The 15536-nt window shown below is 52.7% G+C and overlaps 1 protein-coding gene across 1 annotated transcript in view; it reads right to left on the bottom strand.

Annotated features, from left to right (window-relative positions):
* LOC104468369 (protein Smaug homolog 1-like) overlaps window positions 1-15536 on the bottom strand; it is a gene marked incomplete at its 3' end in the record, with an annotated part of 37381 nt that overhangs the window by 2289 nt on the left and 19556 nt on the right. The window contains 7 exon segments of the mRNA XM_010082475.1: window positions 3-142; window positions 2410-2528; window positions 4186-4271; window positions 6161-6455; window positions 8951-9037; window positions 9676-9785; window positions 15235-15498. Coding sequence (XP_010080777.1) covers window positions 3-142; window positions 2410-2528; window positions 4186-4271; window positions 6161-6455; window positions 8951-9037; window positions 9676-9785; window positions 15235-15498 — 1101 coding nt within the window.

Genomic DNA, 15536 nt, shown 5'->3' on the forward strand with positions numbered 1-15536 from the left:
TAGCCGACGGGCCCCCAGCACCCCCAGCCGGGCGGTGGGGAGGTTCCGGGAGGGGATCTGGAACTGGCGGGGGTTTCGCCGACCCAGTCCTGCCCCTGCAGATCCGGCTGTGGGTAAGGAGTTCGACTGGCCAAAGCCTCGGCTGCAGAGAGAAAACGTCGAGGGTGAGAAATCGGCTGCTGCGAGGGGACGGTGCTGCGGGGGGAAGCGGACGGTTTGGGGTGCTCAGACCAACAGCCAAGGGTGGGTTCCCCCACCTCACTGTGAGGTCCTGAACCGACACTTGCCCCATGGTTTCACCACGAGTTCTGCTCCTGCCCCAACCCTCCCATCGCTCCGATGATGGTCCTCCATCCTCCGGGAAGGAGGAGGTTTGGGCATCCAACAGCATCCTCCTTTCTTCCCCTCTGCCAGCCACCCTCCCTCCCTTCTGCAGTTCTTTGATTAATTTTTTTTTTCCCAAGTTTATTTTACTCCTGCAAAATGGGGCTGCTATTAAACACAAGCTAAAATAATGCAGGTGATTCCTGTGCACTGGAGGGAGCAGCTCTGGGTTTTTGGGCTTTGACTTAAACTCTTCATGCCTTTAATTTCACAAAAGAGAACGCTCCTGTGTGGATTCTCTAGTGTCTGATAAAGGTTCAGCTCACACTGTTGGGTTTTTTTTACTGGGAATGCTTAAGGGTTAGACCTTCTACCCTTCAAGGACATTCATTTTTATGAACATCATCCTCTCTGAGACTTCTCCAGGTCTGTAAAACTTGGTTAAAATGACCAAACAAGTCCAAGATTTCCTAGGGAGGGGCTGAGCGAAAGGTACGTTCCTGCAGAGGCGGGACTGGCTCCGCACCTGCTCCCATCTCCGCACCCCAAACCTTCATCCAGCATCCTGTGGTCAGAGCAAAACCATCTGGACCCGAGACCCTGCAGCATCCCAGATGTCCTGAGACACCGATCTCAGGACACGAAACCATCTTTCCTCCTCTTTGGGGAGGGTCGGACACTCCAGCATCCCTCCCCATGTGGGTTTTTCCACTTAAAACCAGAGGAACGACACAAAATTAATCCGACAGTCCTTGGAAACACGTCTCCTCGCCATGCAATGTCGGCTTGGTGTCTCTGGGCAGCAGGGCTGCAGCGCCGATACCAGGTTTAAGCACAGCCGAGGACAGGAGCATCCTGCAAAGCCCCAGCTGCGGTTGCTTTGACACTCCCCGTCTGTCCCCACCCCCCCCGCCCCTCTCCAGCACTTCATCACCCTCGCAGGTGTTTCAGCCCATCCTCCTCCCAGCCTCCATCCCTCCTGCTCATGCAAGTGGCTGCAAACGTGCTCCAGCTGACACGAGCGTGCTGGGATCCCAAAATCGGACAAATTTATGAGGCAGGATGGGGTTTTCTTTAAACCTCATCCAAAAAACCTGCTCTTGGCATTAAATCCCCATGAGAAAAGCTGGACCGGCCACGTACTCCTTCCTCACCAGCTTCGCAGCAGCAGCAGAAATGCAAAATGCAAACAACTCAAAAGCAGCAAGGAAACTGGAAGAGCATCCCTGGAAAGTGACCGGCATCATTTCAAGCTGGCAACTTTGCCTTGTGCCTGGGGTCAGCCTGGATGTGCAGCCGAACCGCTGGGTGGGAGGGGACCCAGACCAAAGGGGTCCATCAGAAAACCTTCGCTCTTGTCTATTCTGCTTCTGATCCTGCCACCAACACTGAAATCCCATGTTTTTCCATTCCAGAAATATTTTATTCCACTGGGGAACACTCTGGTTCTGTGCTCGTTCCTTCTGAACTCACATCCCGGCTGTCCCAGTGCTCCCAGTTATCTCCAAACCCCTTCCTATTTTCAGAATAAAAAGAACTTGCACAAGACCGCAATCAAACCGCCTGAGCGGAATGAAACAAAAGGCTGATGCTGTTGTTAAAACTCATCTAAAAATATCTTTTTGTGCCACAGCCCCAACGCTTTCTAGGATCACCCAACACCCAGCATCCCCCCGGACGTGAGCAAACGCGGTGTTTGCAACACATCCCATCCCCACCCAGGCTTTCCAACCACATCCCCTGGGCTCTGCCCTCTCTGCAGCCTTCGAGCTTTTTTTTTTTTTTTTTTGACAGCTTTTTGGTGAAATTCCAGCACTGATGTAACCAGCAAAGGGCAGCAGCAGGAGCAGAGCCAGCGCTGGGGATCTGCTGCACAGCTGGGAATTGCACCGACCACACAGGGATTTTTTTTTCCTGGCGATTTATTGCCGAAGCTTTTCCAACCATTATCCTGCCCAAAACACAGCTCTGAACCCAGCAGGATCCGTCCCTCCCTGTTGGGAGACATGGGTCCTACTGGAGATGCTCTTGCCGGCTTCTCCCATCCGCTGAATCCGTCCCTCCCTTCCCGAAATCCCGCTGTACCTCCTCTGCTGCCGGTAGCCTGACAGCTCCAGGAGGGATTTCCGAGGGAAAGACCGAAAGAGTTTCTGCACCTGCTGTTTCCATGACAGCAGCCGCTTCTTCTGGATTTCTGTAAACGCCTGCCCCGAAAAAAAAAAAAAAGAGAGAGAGAAATAGGAAATATATGAATATTTTTCAGGACAAAGCCAGCAGGGATGCGTACGTGGGTGTGCATGTAAAGCACCCAGAGTGGTGTGAGCTGAGCCCTGCCGGCGGGTCCAGAGGGAAACCCGGGTTTCTCTCAAGGATTTATCCATCTCTGGTTGAGAAAATGCTCCAGCAGCATCCCCTGTGCCGAACAGCAACAGCCCCCGAGGCTGCCAGCCCCCCTGGGCAGAGCGGGGACCCCCAGACCCCACTCGTGCTGCAGCACAGGCGCAGTCCCCGCAGGGTCTGACGGCTGGTCCTCACCGGGTGGTGACACTTGTCACCTGGATGTGGCTCTAGGAAACACTGCCGGGGTTGGAAAACACCAGGATTTGGAAAGCAGAGCTGCTCCGTGGCATCCTGCATCCCATCGTCCTTCTCGGGGCTGGGCAGAGCTGGGCTCTGTTCTCAGCACTGCTGGCCTCTGCGGGAGGTCACCCGGGGTGAGACCTGTCACCCGCCCGGGCTCCCCGCAAAGTTCACCCATGCAGGGGACAGACCTCCTCCCGAAATGCCCCAGACCTCCCGGTGTGGGTTACGGGGGCACCCACGTGCCTGTCACCGCTAACTTTAGACACCCAACGTCTCCGCACGGGTGGTGGGGAGGAGCGGAGGGCTCCGGAGGACAGCTTGGAGGCTGATTTCATAGAACCACAGAAAGGTTTGGGTTGGAAGGGACCTTAAAGCCCATCCAGTGCCACCCCATGCCATGGGCAGGGACACCTCCCACCAGCCCAGGTTGCCCAAAGCCTCATCCAGCCTGGCCTTGAACCCCTCCAGGGATGGGGCATCCACAGCTTCTCTGGGCAACCTGGGCCACTGCCTCACCCCCCGCACAGGAAAACATTTCTTCCTCACATCTCATCTCCATCTCCCCTCTTCCAGCTTCAAACTGTCCCCCTCATGTCCCTCCACCAAGATCAAGATCAATAAGACCTCAAGGATCATCAAGTCCAACCGTCAACCCAACCCCACCCAACCCACTAACCCATGTCCCGAAGCACCACATCGACACGTTTCTTGACCCCCTCCAGGGATGGTGACTCCACCATGTCCCTGGGCAGCCTGTTCCAATGCCTGATCACTGAGTGAAGAAATTTTTTCTAATATCCAGCCTAAACCTCCCCTGATGCAACTTGAGGCCATTTCCTCTTGATGCCCCGTGCTCAGCCCTGCAGAGATGCGCCGATCAAACCTTCGCACGAGCACGGTATTTCTTTTATAAACAAGTAACAGAGAAACACTTCAAGCCTGCAGGTCCTCCGAGGCGGCAATGCCAAGGGATCGCTGGATCTGTCTGTGTATTCATCCCACGATTTTTTCTTTCATCCAGCTGCTGATTGGACCACCACAAGCCGGATGAATTTCCCAGCTCCAGGTCTTGGCAACTAAACACACGTGGGCGGGGAGCAACGTTTCCCTGCACCATGCTGGAGCTACTGCCCGCTCCAGCCCTCTTCTGGCAGAATGACTATTAATACCCCCCAAAAATATTTGTGTTAGAAACCGAAAGGTTTACATAAACAGACGCTTTGGAAACAGTTTCCAAGTGATGAGAACAACAGTTTGAGATGATCCATCACGACTCACCTCGTGGATTAGACATTTGTCTATGAGCTGTAAATAGGAACTTATATTCTCTTCGTCGGGTCGGGAAACTAAAAGTTGTGTGCATACTGGAAAAAAAAAAACAACAACAAAATAAAACAGAGGAAAGATGAGAAATGGGCAGGGGTACATTGGGCTGGGGTCCAGGGGGGTCCAATGAACACCTTGGACATCGTGTTTCCCTTGTCCCATGGGTGAATCTTCTCAGCAAGAAAAACCAACCTTCCCCAATTCCTGGCGTGCCGTCCTATATTTAGGGTCAGATTTTGTTCTCTGTTAGGCTGGTGTAAATCCAGAGAACACCACCGGAGTCACCAAAATTAGACCTGAGCAGATCATGAGCACAGGATTATTCCCTCTTCCTAATCGCAACCCACCAAAGGCACCGCCGGCTCCAGCTCCTGCTCCTACGGCCAAAATCCATCCCGCCTGCAAACGGATTCCCACCTCTCTTGATGGATTTTAACCTCTTTTGGAATGAACACCATAAAAGCAACTGGAAATAAGTTCACAGGGAAATAAGTCTCTTCCGTCGTAACCCCTGGGCAGGGATGCCTCCGTCATGGGCTGAATTCATCAGCGGGTTTAAAATGGGGCCATAAACCCACGTTTTGCCTGTGCAGGCGGTCAATTAGCTGGTGAGAAATTTTCCACCAAATTTTTATATAGAAAACACCTCATCTATTCCTTGCAAAAAAAAAAAAAAAAAGGTCTGAAACTGGGACAGGGCTGATATTTTTTTGTGGCACCCCAATGAGTTTCCTTTCAGATCTCCCTCCACGCAGCCAGCACCCGCAACTCAGGTGCCACCCATAGGTGTCAGGACACATCCAAGCCCAGAGAAATTTGCTTGAAAAGCCCTGTATATGGCACAGGAGGATGGTCCCTACCTCACGTCAATCCTGACGCACAGCTGTGCATCCTGTGCTAGGCGTGGAACGGCACCTGAGTATTTGGGATGTCCTGCATCTGAATTGGGGCTTAAAAAGGTGCTGGGACTCAGCTGATCTGCACTCAAGATGGCTCATGCAGGGAACGCACAAGCAGAGCAAGTCTGAGGGATGCTGCTGAGAACACCGCTGGATCAGTGGGATGCCCCAGGGCTCTGAATGGGGAGGGATGCTACCGACCCGACCTGGGGTGGGGAGAGGATGGGGATCCTGGGGCAGGGAAAGGATGCGGATCCTGGGGTGGGGAGAGGATGCTATCGACCCCGACCTGGGGCAGGGAGAGGATGGGGATCCTGGGGCAGGGAGAGGATGCTATCAACCCTGGACCTGGGGCAGGGAGAGGATGGGGATCCTGGGGCAGGGAGAGGATGCTACGGACCCCGACCTGGGGCAGGGAGAGGATGCTATCGACCCCAACCTGGGGCAGGGAGAGGATGCTATTGACCCTGACCTGGGGCAGGGAGAGGATGCGTACCCTGGGGCAGGGAGAGGATGCTATTGACCCTGACCTGGGGCAGGGAGAGGATGCGGATCCTGGGGCAGGCAGACGATGCTATTGACCCTGACCTGTGGCAGAGAGAGGTGCAGATCCTGGGGCAGGGAGAGGATGCTATTGACCCTGACCTGCGGCAGGGAGAGGTGCAGATCCTGGGGCGGGGAGAGGATGCTATTGACCCTGGACCCAGGGCAGGGAGAGGATGCAGATCCTGGGGCAGGGAGAGGATGCTATCGACCCTGGACCTGGGGCAGGGAGAGGATGCTCTCCGCCCTGACTTCCAGCAGGCAGCCTGTCCCATTGCTGCTCCTGCCAAAAATCACTGCTCACCTCCCCACCCACACTCTCACCTCTTAGCACAGCATGACAGAGCATCAAAAAATCATCACCCCTTGCACCGCGGCTTGCAGGAGCTCGGGGAAAGGCTGCTGCCAGCACTGCCACCGCACACACCCTGCCCCGAAGCAGCTCTCCCTAGCGAGGACACCAACGATAAGTGACATCCGCTCACCTTTGCCCATCACTCTGGTGAACTGTCCGGGCAGGTCACCTTCAGGCAAAGGGGCCCCCCCCGACTCGCCCTCGCACCCAGGTAAGTGGTGCTGCTGCATCCCCCCTGCGGCAGAGTCCTTGCAGTCGGAGCCTTGGCTGTCCGAGCCCATCAGGGAGGAGGGGTGATGTGAGTCCGCGTCCCGGCTGTGCTCCTCCGGGCTGGAGTTTTGGGAAGAGTAGGCTTTGATGGGGGTGAGGATCATTTGGTGTAGTTCCTGCAGTGGGACACGCAAGTTGCCACCTTCCAGGATGTCCTGTGGGTTCAAATGGAGAGAAGCGGGTTTGCCTCTGCAGGGACAAGGGGACATCAGCTGCGAACCAGACCCCGACTGTTACCCCCCAGAAAATCCCCTGTAAAGCTGACAGTTGCTGTTTGAAGACAATGAAATTAAATATAATATAATATTGCAACAATAAATAGCGAGGAAGATACCAAACCCATAAGAGCGCCTGAAATCTGTGTGATTTCAGTGCCCAGACCAGCGGGTTTCCTGCTCCTTCCCCATCAATCCCACAATCATGACATTGCAGCCCTATTTAATTTAAATTATGTTTTTTAATGTGGGCTTGTCCCTGGTTTCCAGCACTGCCCTCAAGCCTGGCTCCTCAAGCTCTGCCCCAAAGAGCCTTCAAGAGCATCCTTACACCCTGCGACCACCATCATAAAGCCCAGGACCACACTGGGATGCAGGAGCCCGTCCCGCAGCAGCGAAGCGGGGATGTCCCCATCCATACGGGATGGGCTGGGGGAGTGGATGTAGATGGGAAAGGGAGGGTTTCGAGGGGAGCAGGGTGGGTTGTGGTCAGATATAAAAGGGGAGAGCACGAGGCTGCAGGTAGACTTATAGCCACACAGCAAAAATATTCAGCTTGTAGATCCTGGGGAAGGTCCACCTGGGAAGGAGAGGATTCGGGTCCATGCCCAGCCTTGTTCTCGGTTATGAGTGTGGATCATCCCTTTCTTTAGGCAGATCCTCCTCCCACATTGAAAAGCTGATGGGAAAGAATTGCATTTTGTTTTTAACGCAGCCTGGACCAGAACAGCTCATTGCAGGCTCCAGCACGGTCTGGTTTGGGGGATGCTGCTTGGAAAGAGCCAGCTTTTGGGGTGAGTCCTGGCTGTGCCAAGAGAAGAGACACAAGGTGAGAGTGCTGGAACAGTTGTTCACCCTAACTCCTGCTGCACCCCCAGCTCGCTCTTGGACGTCTCAGCTCCACTTCTCTCAAAAACCTGGCGTCAGTCTGCTGGGCACTATTTTTCCAGGAAAAAAAAATCCTGCTCTGCTAACCGTCAGAGAGGGGTGGAGCAGCAATTTCCATGAAAGCAGCAATCTTTAGCAGCAAGACACTGCCCCTCCCCGCCCCCCCCCAAAAAAAAAATCAAGTCCCACACATACTCTTGTTTAGTACAAAAAAATGGATGGGAAGCCTGGAAAACGTCTCCTCCCAAGCAAAGCAGCTCCAAGCCCCACTGAAACGGGACACGGTCACAGCCCCACAGCCCAAACCCACCCAACGGGCGCTCAAAAAGTACCCCCGCCACTTATCTCCCCATTTTTCCAGCCCGTGTGGCTGGTTGTGTCAGCTGAACCGGGCTCGCCCTCCCGCACCGCAACAGTCAATCAATAGAATATTTTAAAACCCAGGCGGAGAAGCGGGGGAAGAGGCTGTGCGATCGCCTGGAAAACACATCGCTGAAGCACGCTCAATCCGGCGGGCTGTCTCTTGGATTTCATAGTTATTATTAATACACGGAGGTAAATACGGCTTTATCCGCTCCCGCCTCTGAGTACAATCCCGTATTATAAACAAATAGTGGAGCAGTGAGCTAAGGAAAACACCAATAAATAGCAACACACCGCAGAAGTATTTAAAAGCCCCTAGTGGGAGGCTCTGCAAGTTGCTGTTTGAAGACGCTGCAATTAAATATAATGTAATATTGTGACAATAAATAGCGAGAGGCTTGGTGAGCTGCTCCCAGCAAATCTGCGGTGCTGCTGCTTCTCCGAGTTTTAAGTTTTGATTTAAGCTTTTGTTGAAGTGACAAAGAAGTTTCTGTTTGTTCTCCTTGGGAATTCAAGCTGTTGTTCAGGCACTGATGTGGGTGTCGGGCTTTTCATCCAGGGACAGGTTGCCCACATGATGCTCCAGAAAAACACCCTTGACCTGACAGACACTTCAAAATCCCACCTCTTTTGGGGGATGGAGAGGTTGGGGCAGGGCTGGGGGGTCCCTATGCTGACCCCCATGCACGGAGGGGTCTCATCAGAGGGACAGTGGCATTGAGAAGGAGACATAACCAAATGGCTGAGGGCTAACCAGGGGGTAAAGGCTCTGCCCAGATGTCCTCCAGAGAGGACGGGGACAGCTGGTGTGGCTGGGGCTGGTCCTGCACCATGGTTTAGCAGACGGGGGACCACCTTCCCATCAGTGTCACCAGGACTGTGCCCTCCATCACCCAAAGCTCAAGTGTTCCTGAGCACCCTGGAGCTGGCCAGGGCTTGTACCAGTGCTGCTGGGCACATTCATCCCAGCTGCCTGAGCGCTGGAGATGGATTAGGACCCGCTTTGCAAAAACACAGCCCCAAATAAAACCTGCACCTGGTACAGAAGTGTTTGAGACACCCCCAGGATGCCAACAACAGATTTCTCTGCAAAAGATCCCAGGAACATCTGTAACCAAAGAGTGCTTCACCCCAGAATTAATTCTCGAAAAAGAAGACATACAAAAGTGGTTGGGATTACTTACCCTTTCTAAAGATTTGAGCAGGTTTTGTCTTTCTTTTAGCTTTTGGATACTGATGACGATTTTGTGTCTTGCGCCTTTGGTAACGTTCTGCAAAAAAAAAGCACAATACCTGGTGTTAACGTTTCCACAGCACAGCCGGGTCATCTCAAACCCTTCCTCCCCTAAATGAAAAGCGCTGCTAGCAATTAATCAAAGTTCTGAGTGCAGGGATTAGCAGGGGGATGCGGAAAATCACTGAGAGACTTGCTGAAGTCTCTTTCCAGCTAGTCTGTCCCTCCCCGGTACATCTCAGACCATGAAAGCAAAGGTGCTGGCTGGCCCCCTTCATCCCGAGGACAACGCAGAGGTAAATCTGAGAGCAAGGACATTTTCAAAGGTTTAACAAGGCAACTGGCCACCAAAACCCCGCTGACTTTGAAGGAGTTGGGTACTGCTCCTGAACTTAATCCCAACTGGAAAAAGCACCAAGCGCAGCTCCCAGTGACGGGAGTTTATGCTGGGACTCCAGCAGGAAATCCAGGACAAGGTCTTTTTCAGGCACAATGTGGGTTTTTTTCACTCCCCAAGACCCAATTTTCCTTCCTCTGCTTGCTTTCCAACCACCCGCGGGCAAAACGCCATCCACGCGAAGACGCAAAAAGAGGCGTTGGAGGCATCTCGTCTACCGACCGCAGGAGAGTTGGGACCACGGGGCTGATCCCTTTATGACCGACGTGGGAACGTACTTGTGCCTCGAGCTGGCATTCGGTGAGGGCCATCATCTCCTCGTACGTCATCTGCGAGAAGAGGGCGGCGTACTTGTGCAGCCGGAGGCTCTTCAACCAGGCTGGGACATCTGCAGGACAAAGGGAAGGAGATGAGAGCTCCCATTGAGCTCCACGAGATGGCTTAGCCACGCGCAACAGCATCAACAGCAACACCGGGAGATGATGAGGTGCCATCCACCATCCCACCAGTGCTTCAGACACCTTACTAAACTTCATGGACCTTTTGCAGGACATAGTGCTGTGGATACGGATGGTTGGAGGAACCAGCCCCTGGATGAGGACGTAGCGCTGTGGATATGGATGGTTGGAGGAACCAGCCCCTGTATGAGGACATATTGCTATGGATATAGATGGTTGGAGGAACCAGCCCCAAGATGAGGACACATCCTCAGAGGCTGGGTTTCCACAGCCAGGCCGATGGGAAATAGCCCACTGGGAGCTGGCGTTGAGGCACCGCATGACCAAGCGCCTCGCTGCCCTTTTCCCAGGAATGTGGGAACCACTGATGCGAACAGTGCGGCTGAGCTTAGGAAGAGCAAAAGGCTGTTTTGCAGATGGTAGACACTGATGTATGGTGTGAGGGAAGATGGTATGTGCTGAAAATTTAAATGGCTGTTTAAAGAGATACAAAAGAGTTTGGTTTTTTTCACCATGGAAAAATGATGTGCCATCAAAGGTGGTCCTAGAACCTAGTTCAGAAGGGTGACTTGGGACCTCAAAATGGACCAACTGAAATGACTTCTTCCTTCTCAGTTGTTCTCTGCGGTGCAGCACCTCTGTGCCTGGCTGTCTGGGTACCCCAAAATACTTTTATCCTCCCGACATCAATGGGGTTTCACAGGGAGGGACCTGAGAGGGGAATCCTTCCTCTACAACACCCAAAACCCCGCCAGACCTCATGATGGGGTGTCCTCCACGGAGAAGACAATGGGATACCAGCCTCCCTCTCTCCAGCCTGCTTGGAGCTACTCGGGGTTTCGCAGGTTTGGGGGGCCCATGGTGACACCCCACAAGGTGGGTTGGGTTGCCCTGCAGATACCTGTGCTGCAGCACAACACCATGCCCACAATGATGCTTCTCCTTTGCATCCTAAAGGCTTCAAAGGCTGTGCCAAATCGGGAACGGCTCTATTTAGCACTTACAACCCAACAACAGCTCTGCCTTAGCCTACCGAGCGCACGTGCTCTGCTCCCAGCAATACCCTTGTCCATTAGTCCTTGTCCCCTTCCCACCAGCGAGACACCTGGGAGCCCCATCTCGACCTGCACTGGGTGCAGTAAAAGTGCAAAAACAGTATTTCTGCCCCAAAATGCACAAAACCTCACACCTTGAATGGAGAGAGCAGGTGGAGGCTCAGGAAATGTCTCTTTTGGGGCTAAATACCAGTTAGCAGCAACACCTGCCCTCTCTTTGATCCAGGTAAGGGGGACGTGTCAATGGTGAACCCCTTGTCTCATGGCACGGGAGAGCTCAAGGGGATGGAGTGAAGGTTGGCAGCAAGGCTGTGCCGATGGGGTTCCTCTGCCCAACGTGCCCACCAAGGGAGGAGGAGGAATTGCACCGTTTTTGGGAGGGATTTCTCCCCATCATGTGCTTTCGCTGCTGGGCTGGAGCTGCTGGTGCTCTGATCACCATCCCTGAGGCCAGGGTGAGGGCAACCATCATGGCCATGTCCGATAACCTGCACGAATGTAGGCAGCCTGTTGTGCTTTCATACAAAACCAGCCGCTCGCTCACCCTCCCTCCTTCCCTCTCCTGGGGATGGGGAGAGAATTAAAGGGGCGAAGGGAAAAGAGACTCGTGGGGTGAGATAAGAACAATTTAATAACTAAACTACAATAATGTTGGAAACAATAATGACAATAACAGTAATATATACAAATATACAAATGAGTGACACACAGTGACACTGCTCACTACCCCAGGACCAAGGTTCAGCCCGTTCCCAGCCAACGATCCTGGAGCGGGGAGAGTCCTGAAACCACAATCCCGGAATGGAGATAAGAGCCCGAGTGTCCGAGAGACATTCACTTGTCTTCCTCGTGCTCTCCATCCCCTGACACACATCAGGATTGGTGTTTCAATTAAATCCCTCAAACGCTGCGCAGAAGGAGACGAACCCACACCGAAGCAGTTACTGAGCACGGACGGGCTGAACTTTGCCTTTTTCCCGAAAACCCGGACATGTAACAGTCCTAAAACCTGCTACTGGAGGCCTCTTAAACCAACCTTCTGTTTAAAAAAACCAAAATCTATTAGCAGCAAGCCCTCTGTTTCCAGCGTGGGACTGGCAGGCTCAAATCTCAATTTCATTTTAACCCAAAATGACACCATTTTAGTGACGACACATTAAAAATCTACCTGATCCCGTGTCCCCTGGGGACATCTGCCTTTGGTGCACGTCCGTCCGTGCCGATGGGAAAGCCACCGTGGTGGAGCTTTCCCCTTTCCCACATGGAAGAGGTAACCAGGAGACACAGGGTCATCTAAGGCGATTTCATGGTCCTTGGCAAGTCAAACTTCCCAACGCTCCCCACGGAGCAGCGAGCCGCCCACCCACGGAGCTACTCATTAATCATCGATTACCGGGAGCTAATTGCGCAGTCACGGCATGGCTGTCAGAAACGCCGTGTCTGATGGGAGCAGCAAAGCCAGGACTTTCATGCTGCTCACGTGCATCGTCCCCTGTAGGCACCAAATGCTGGAGTTCAGCTGGCACGTGTAAAGCGGGGTGCTGGCAGGGAAATTTAGAAGAAATTTAGAAGGAAAACAATTCACCCTGCCATATAGACACCCACAGGCCAATATATACACAGGACATCTTCAGAAGTGCCCCTATGGCACACCATGCTCAGCCATGGACGTACTCGCAGCAGAAACCCCCAGCTCTAACCAAACCCTCATCCCAATGAGCCCCGAGCTGGGGAAGGGATGGACGGACAGACAGACAGGCTCCATGGGGAACAAAACATCTGCATCTCCCCCTGGAGAAACCAGGGGCCACGAAAAAAGCCAAAGGGCACTTTTCCTTCAGCATGAAGACAGACGGAAAGGAGAGAAATAGGTGACATCAGGGGAGATGAACTGCTAAAGCACATCAGATGGGGGTCTGTTGTGGGTCTGGTCTCCCCACCACTCTCCTGGATGCCCTGGGGGTGGTTAAAGAAGGAGGAAGCTGGCTGGAGGTGTGAGTGACACCAAGGCACAAGAGCCCGCAGGCGCTCGGGGAGACGTGGCTGCAATTCAGAGAAGGGACTTGGCAAAGCCAGCAACCGGTCTGGATGAAATAAGATGCAACCCCATAAAAATGCACACAAAGTTGTGTGTTTCTGTAGGAACAAGAAACGGCACAAACCGAGGGCAGGGAACGGGCAGTACTTTTTTTTTCTTTTCTTTTTTTTTTCTTTTCTTTTTTTTGCAGGAAAGCTGTGGGGATACAATGGGTGATCTGCAGCCCACGGTGGTGTGTCATTTGAGGACGATGAGCTATACAGCCGCAGGAACACTTTTTGTATGGGAACCAACTCTCTGCTCCCGAGTCCAGTTTTGGGCAACGCACCTTCAAGAAAACACAGACTTTCTGGAAAAAACCCGGTGGAGAGAAGCAAGAACAGCCCCAAGTTTAGAAAAAAAATAACCTGGGAAGAAACTGGATTGGTTCAGTCTGATGAAAATACAGCGGAGGGGGGAGGACATGACAGTCGCAGGCACCAGAGGCTGCAGACATCTGTTTCGCACATCCCGGGACAAATGCAAGTTGTCTGACTCAGCAATGGGGGGAATCAGGTTCAGATGTTTGCAAACCTTCCTCCAGAGAAGGAGGATGCTCGGGAAGGGATGGCCCAAGGAAGCGAACCCACCTCCCATGGCATGGCCTCAGCCATCAATTTAATTGATTATTGCCTGCGGACTGCGTGGGCAATAGTGCCTTTGGGTTTTGCGGATCTGTCTGTCCAGATCAACTGCACTGCACTGGAAGTTTCTGTCCACCCAAGTCCCAGACCTGCAGCTGCGGATCACTGGGAGCCAGGCTCCTTGCAGTCTCCTCCTCAGCTCCATCAGCAGAAACCTGGATAAACGTAATGTTTATGCACCACCAGCTCCCCAAAAGGCTCTCCTTCATCCAACAGACTGCAGGATCCCGTCCTTGGGGACCCTTCCTACTGATTGCACCTTAGTCTTCAACGTGATCATGGTGACCCCTCTGAGCCCGCCTGCCAGTCAGAGAATCACACAATGGTTTGGGTTGGAAGGGACCTCAAAGCCCATCCAGTGCCACCCCCTGCCATGGGCAGGGACACCTCCCACCAGCCCAGGTTGCTCAAAGCCCCATCCAGCTGCAGCACCACTGGGGACGAGATGCTCCGCGGCTGCGCTGCCTGATGAAGGTGCTCGTTAGCGAGCAGAGCCGCCGAGAAGCAAAGCCTGGCTCTGCAAGGCTGTCGTGCTCAGAAAACTCTCCTGTCACATCTACAGCCCATCTCCCCCGCCCTGGAGCAACGCTACGGTGCAAAGTCCAGCTGGGGAGAGGGCTGAGACCTGAGCATCCATCTCACAGGGGGAACCATGAGGGGTTTTTTCATGCATTTATTTCACGCCTATCAAAGTCATACAGTGCCGAGTCCAATGCAGCTCCACATTACAGGGATTTCTACGTACCGAGATTTGTCTGTAATTAAAACAAAATCAGACCTTGTGACTATTTAAAAAACACGATTATTTCCTTATTCTGATCCATCATCGATCTTTACACAATCGAGTTGCTTCTCACTAATGAAAACTGCAGTTGTTTAAATCAAATCTCTGACGGCTGCGGGTTCGTTCGCAGTCATTTTGTCTGTTCGCTGGAACATACAGCCTACGCGTTTGCCCAGTTTTTACGTTATTTATTCCTCTACAGCCTGAAGTTTGCTCTCCATCTTTCACTGCAGCAATAGGGTTTTGTTTCTGCCTTGTTTACCAACGAGATTACCTATTTTTCTTGCTAAAAGTCTCGGCGAAACGCAGGCGTAATGGGAAAAACAACTGAAATACACAGGATAAATTCACCCCAAACAAGTGTCCCCAGCCAAAACCTCCCCAAACTCTTGGTGGGTACCAAACACCACAATGGCCAATCACTAAACTTATGCTATTTTTCACTGTAATAAAAAAAAAGAAAGAAAAAAGAGCACCAATCGCAGCCAAAAGCCACAGGGGGAAAAAAAAAACCTAGGTTTTTGGAAAGGGCAACTTGCAGGATTTTGGGACAAAACCAGCCCATTGGCACCCAACTGTAAGACATCAGATCAGGACCAGCTGCTGCTTAAAAGACAAAGTAACTTATTCCCCTAATCCTAAATTCCTAAGCCGGGAAGAAATGCCGAAAGGCCCCGTTTGGTTCCGAGAACTCTCGCTCAAAAAAACCTCCAACCAAGCCTCGTGCTGCCAGGAAAATGTTTTTTCCCCTCCTGCCTCTGGGTGCTGGGTTTTGGGTGAGGGGTGGGTTGGGGGGAAGGCATCTGGTTTTTCACTCACCTTTCATCCCACTCCCTTCCTCCTGGAATGTGTTACGAGCGGAAGGCTGATCTTCTAAATGTTCACTCCCACCACTTCCCGAAGAGGCTACACTGCTTTGTGGAGACAGGGGGGCATGATCGGAAGGGATGCACTGGGGTCCTCTAGCTCGTAAGTCCTCATGAGACATCCATCCATGTCCTAAAGGTTGGTTTGGCACATTCATGGGTGGGGTAAGGGACACAGAGCGTTTCAAAGGGCTGTGGTGTGTCTGGCCTGAGAGAACTGGAAAATAAAAAATAAAAATTAAAAAAAAAAAACCA

The sequence above is a fragment of the Pterocles gutturalis genome, unplaced genomic scaffold (genome assembly GCF_000699245.1).
Source record: "Pterocles gutturalis isolate BGI_N339 unplaced genomic scaffold, ASM69924v1 scaffold28114, whole genome shotgun sequence".
Taxonomy (NCBI): Eukaryota; Metazoa; Chordata; class Aves; order Pterocliformes; family Pteroclidae; genus Pterocles; species Pterocles gutturalis.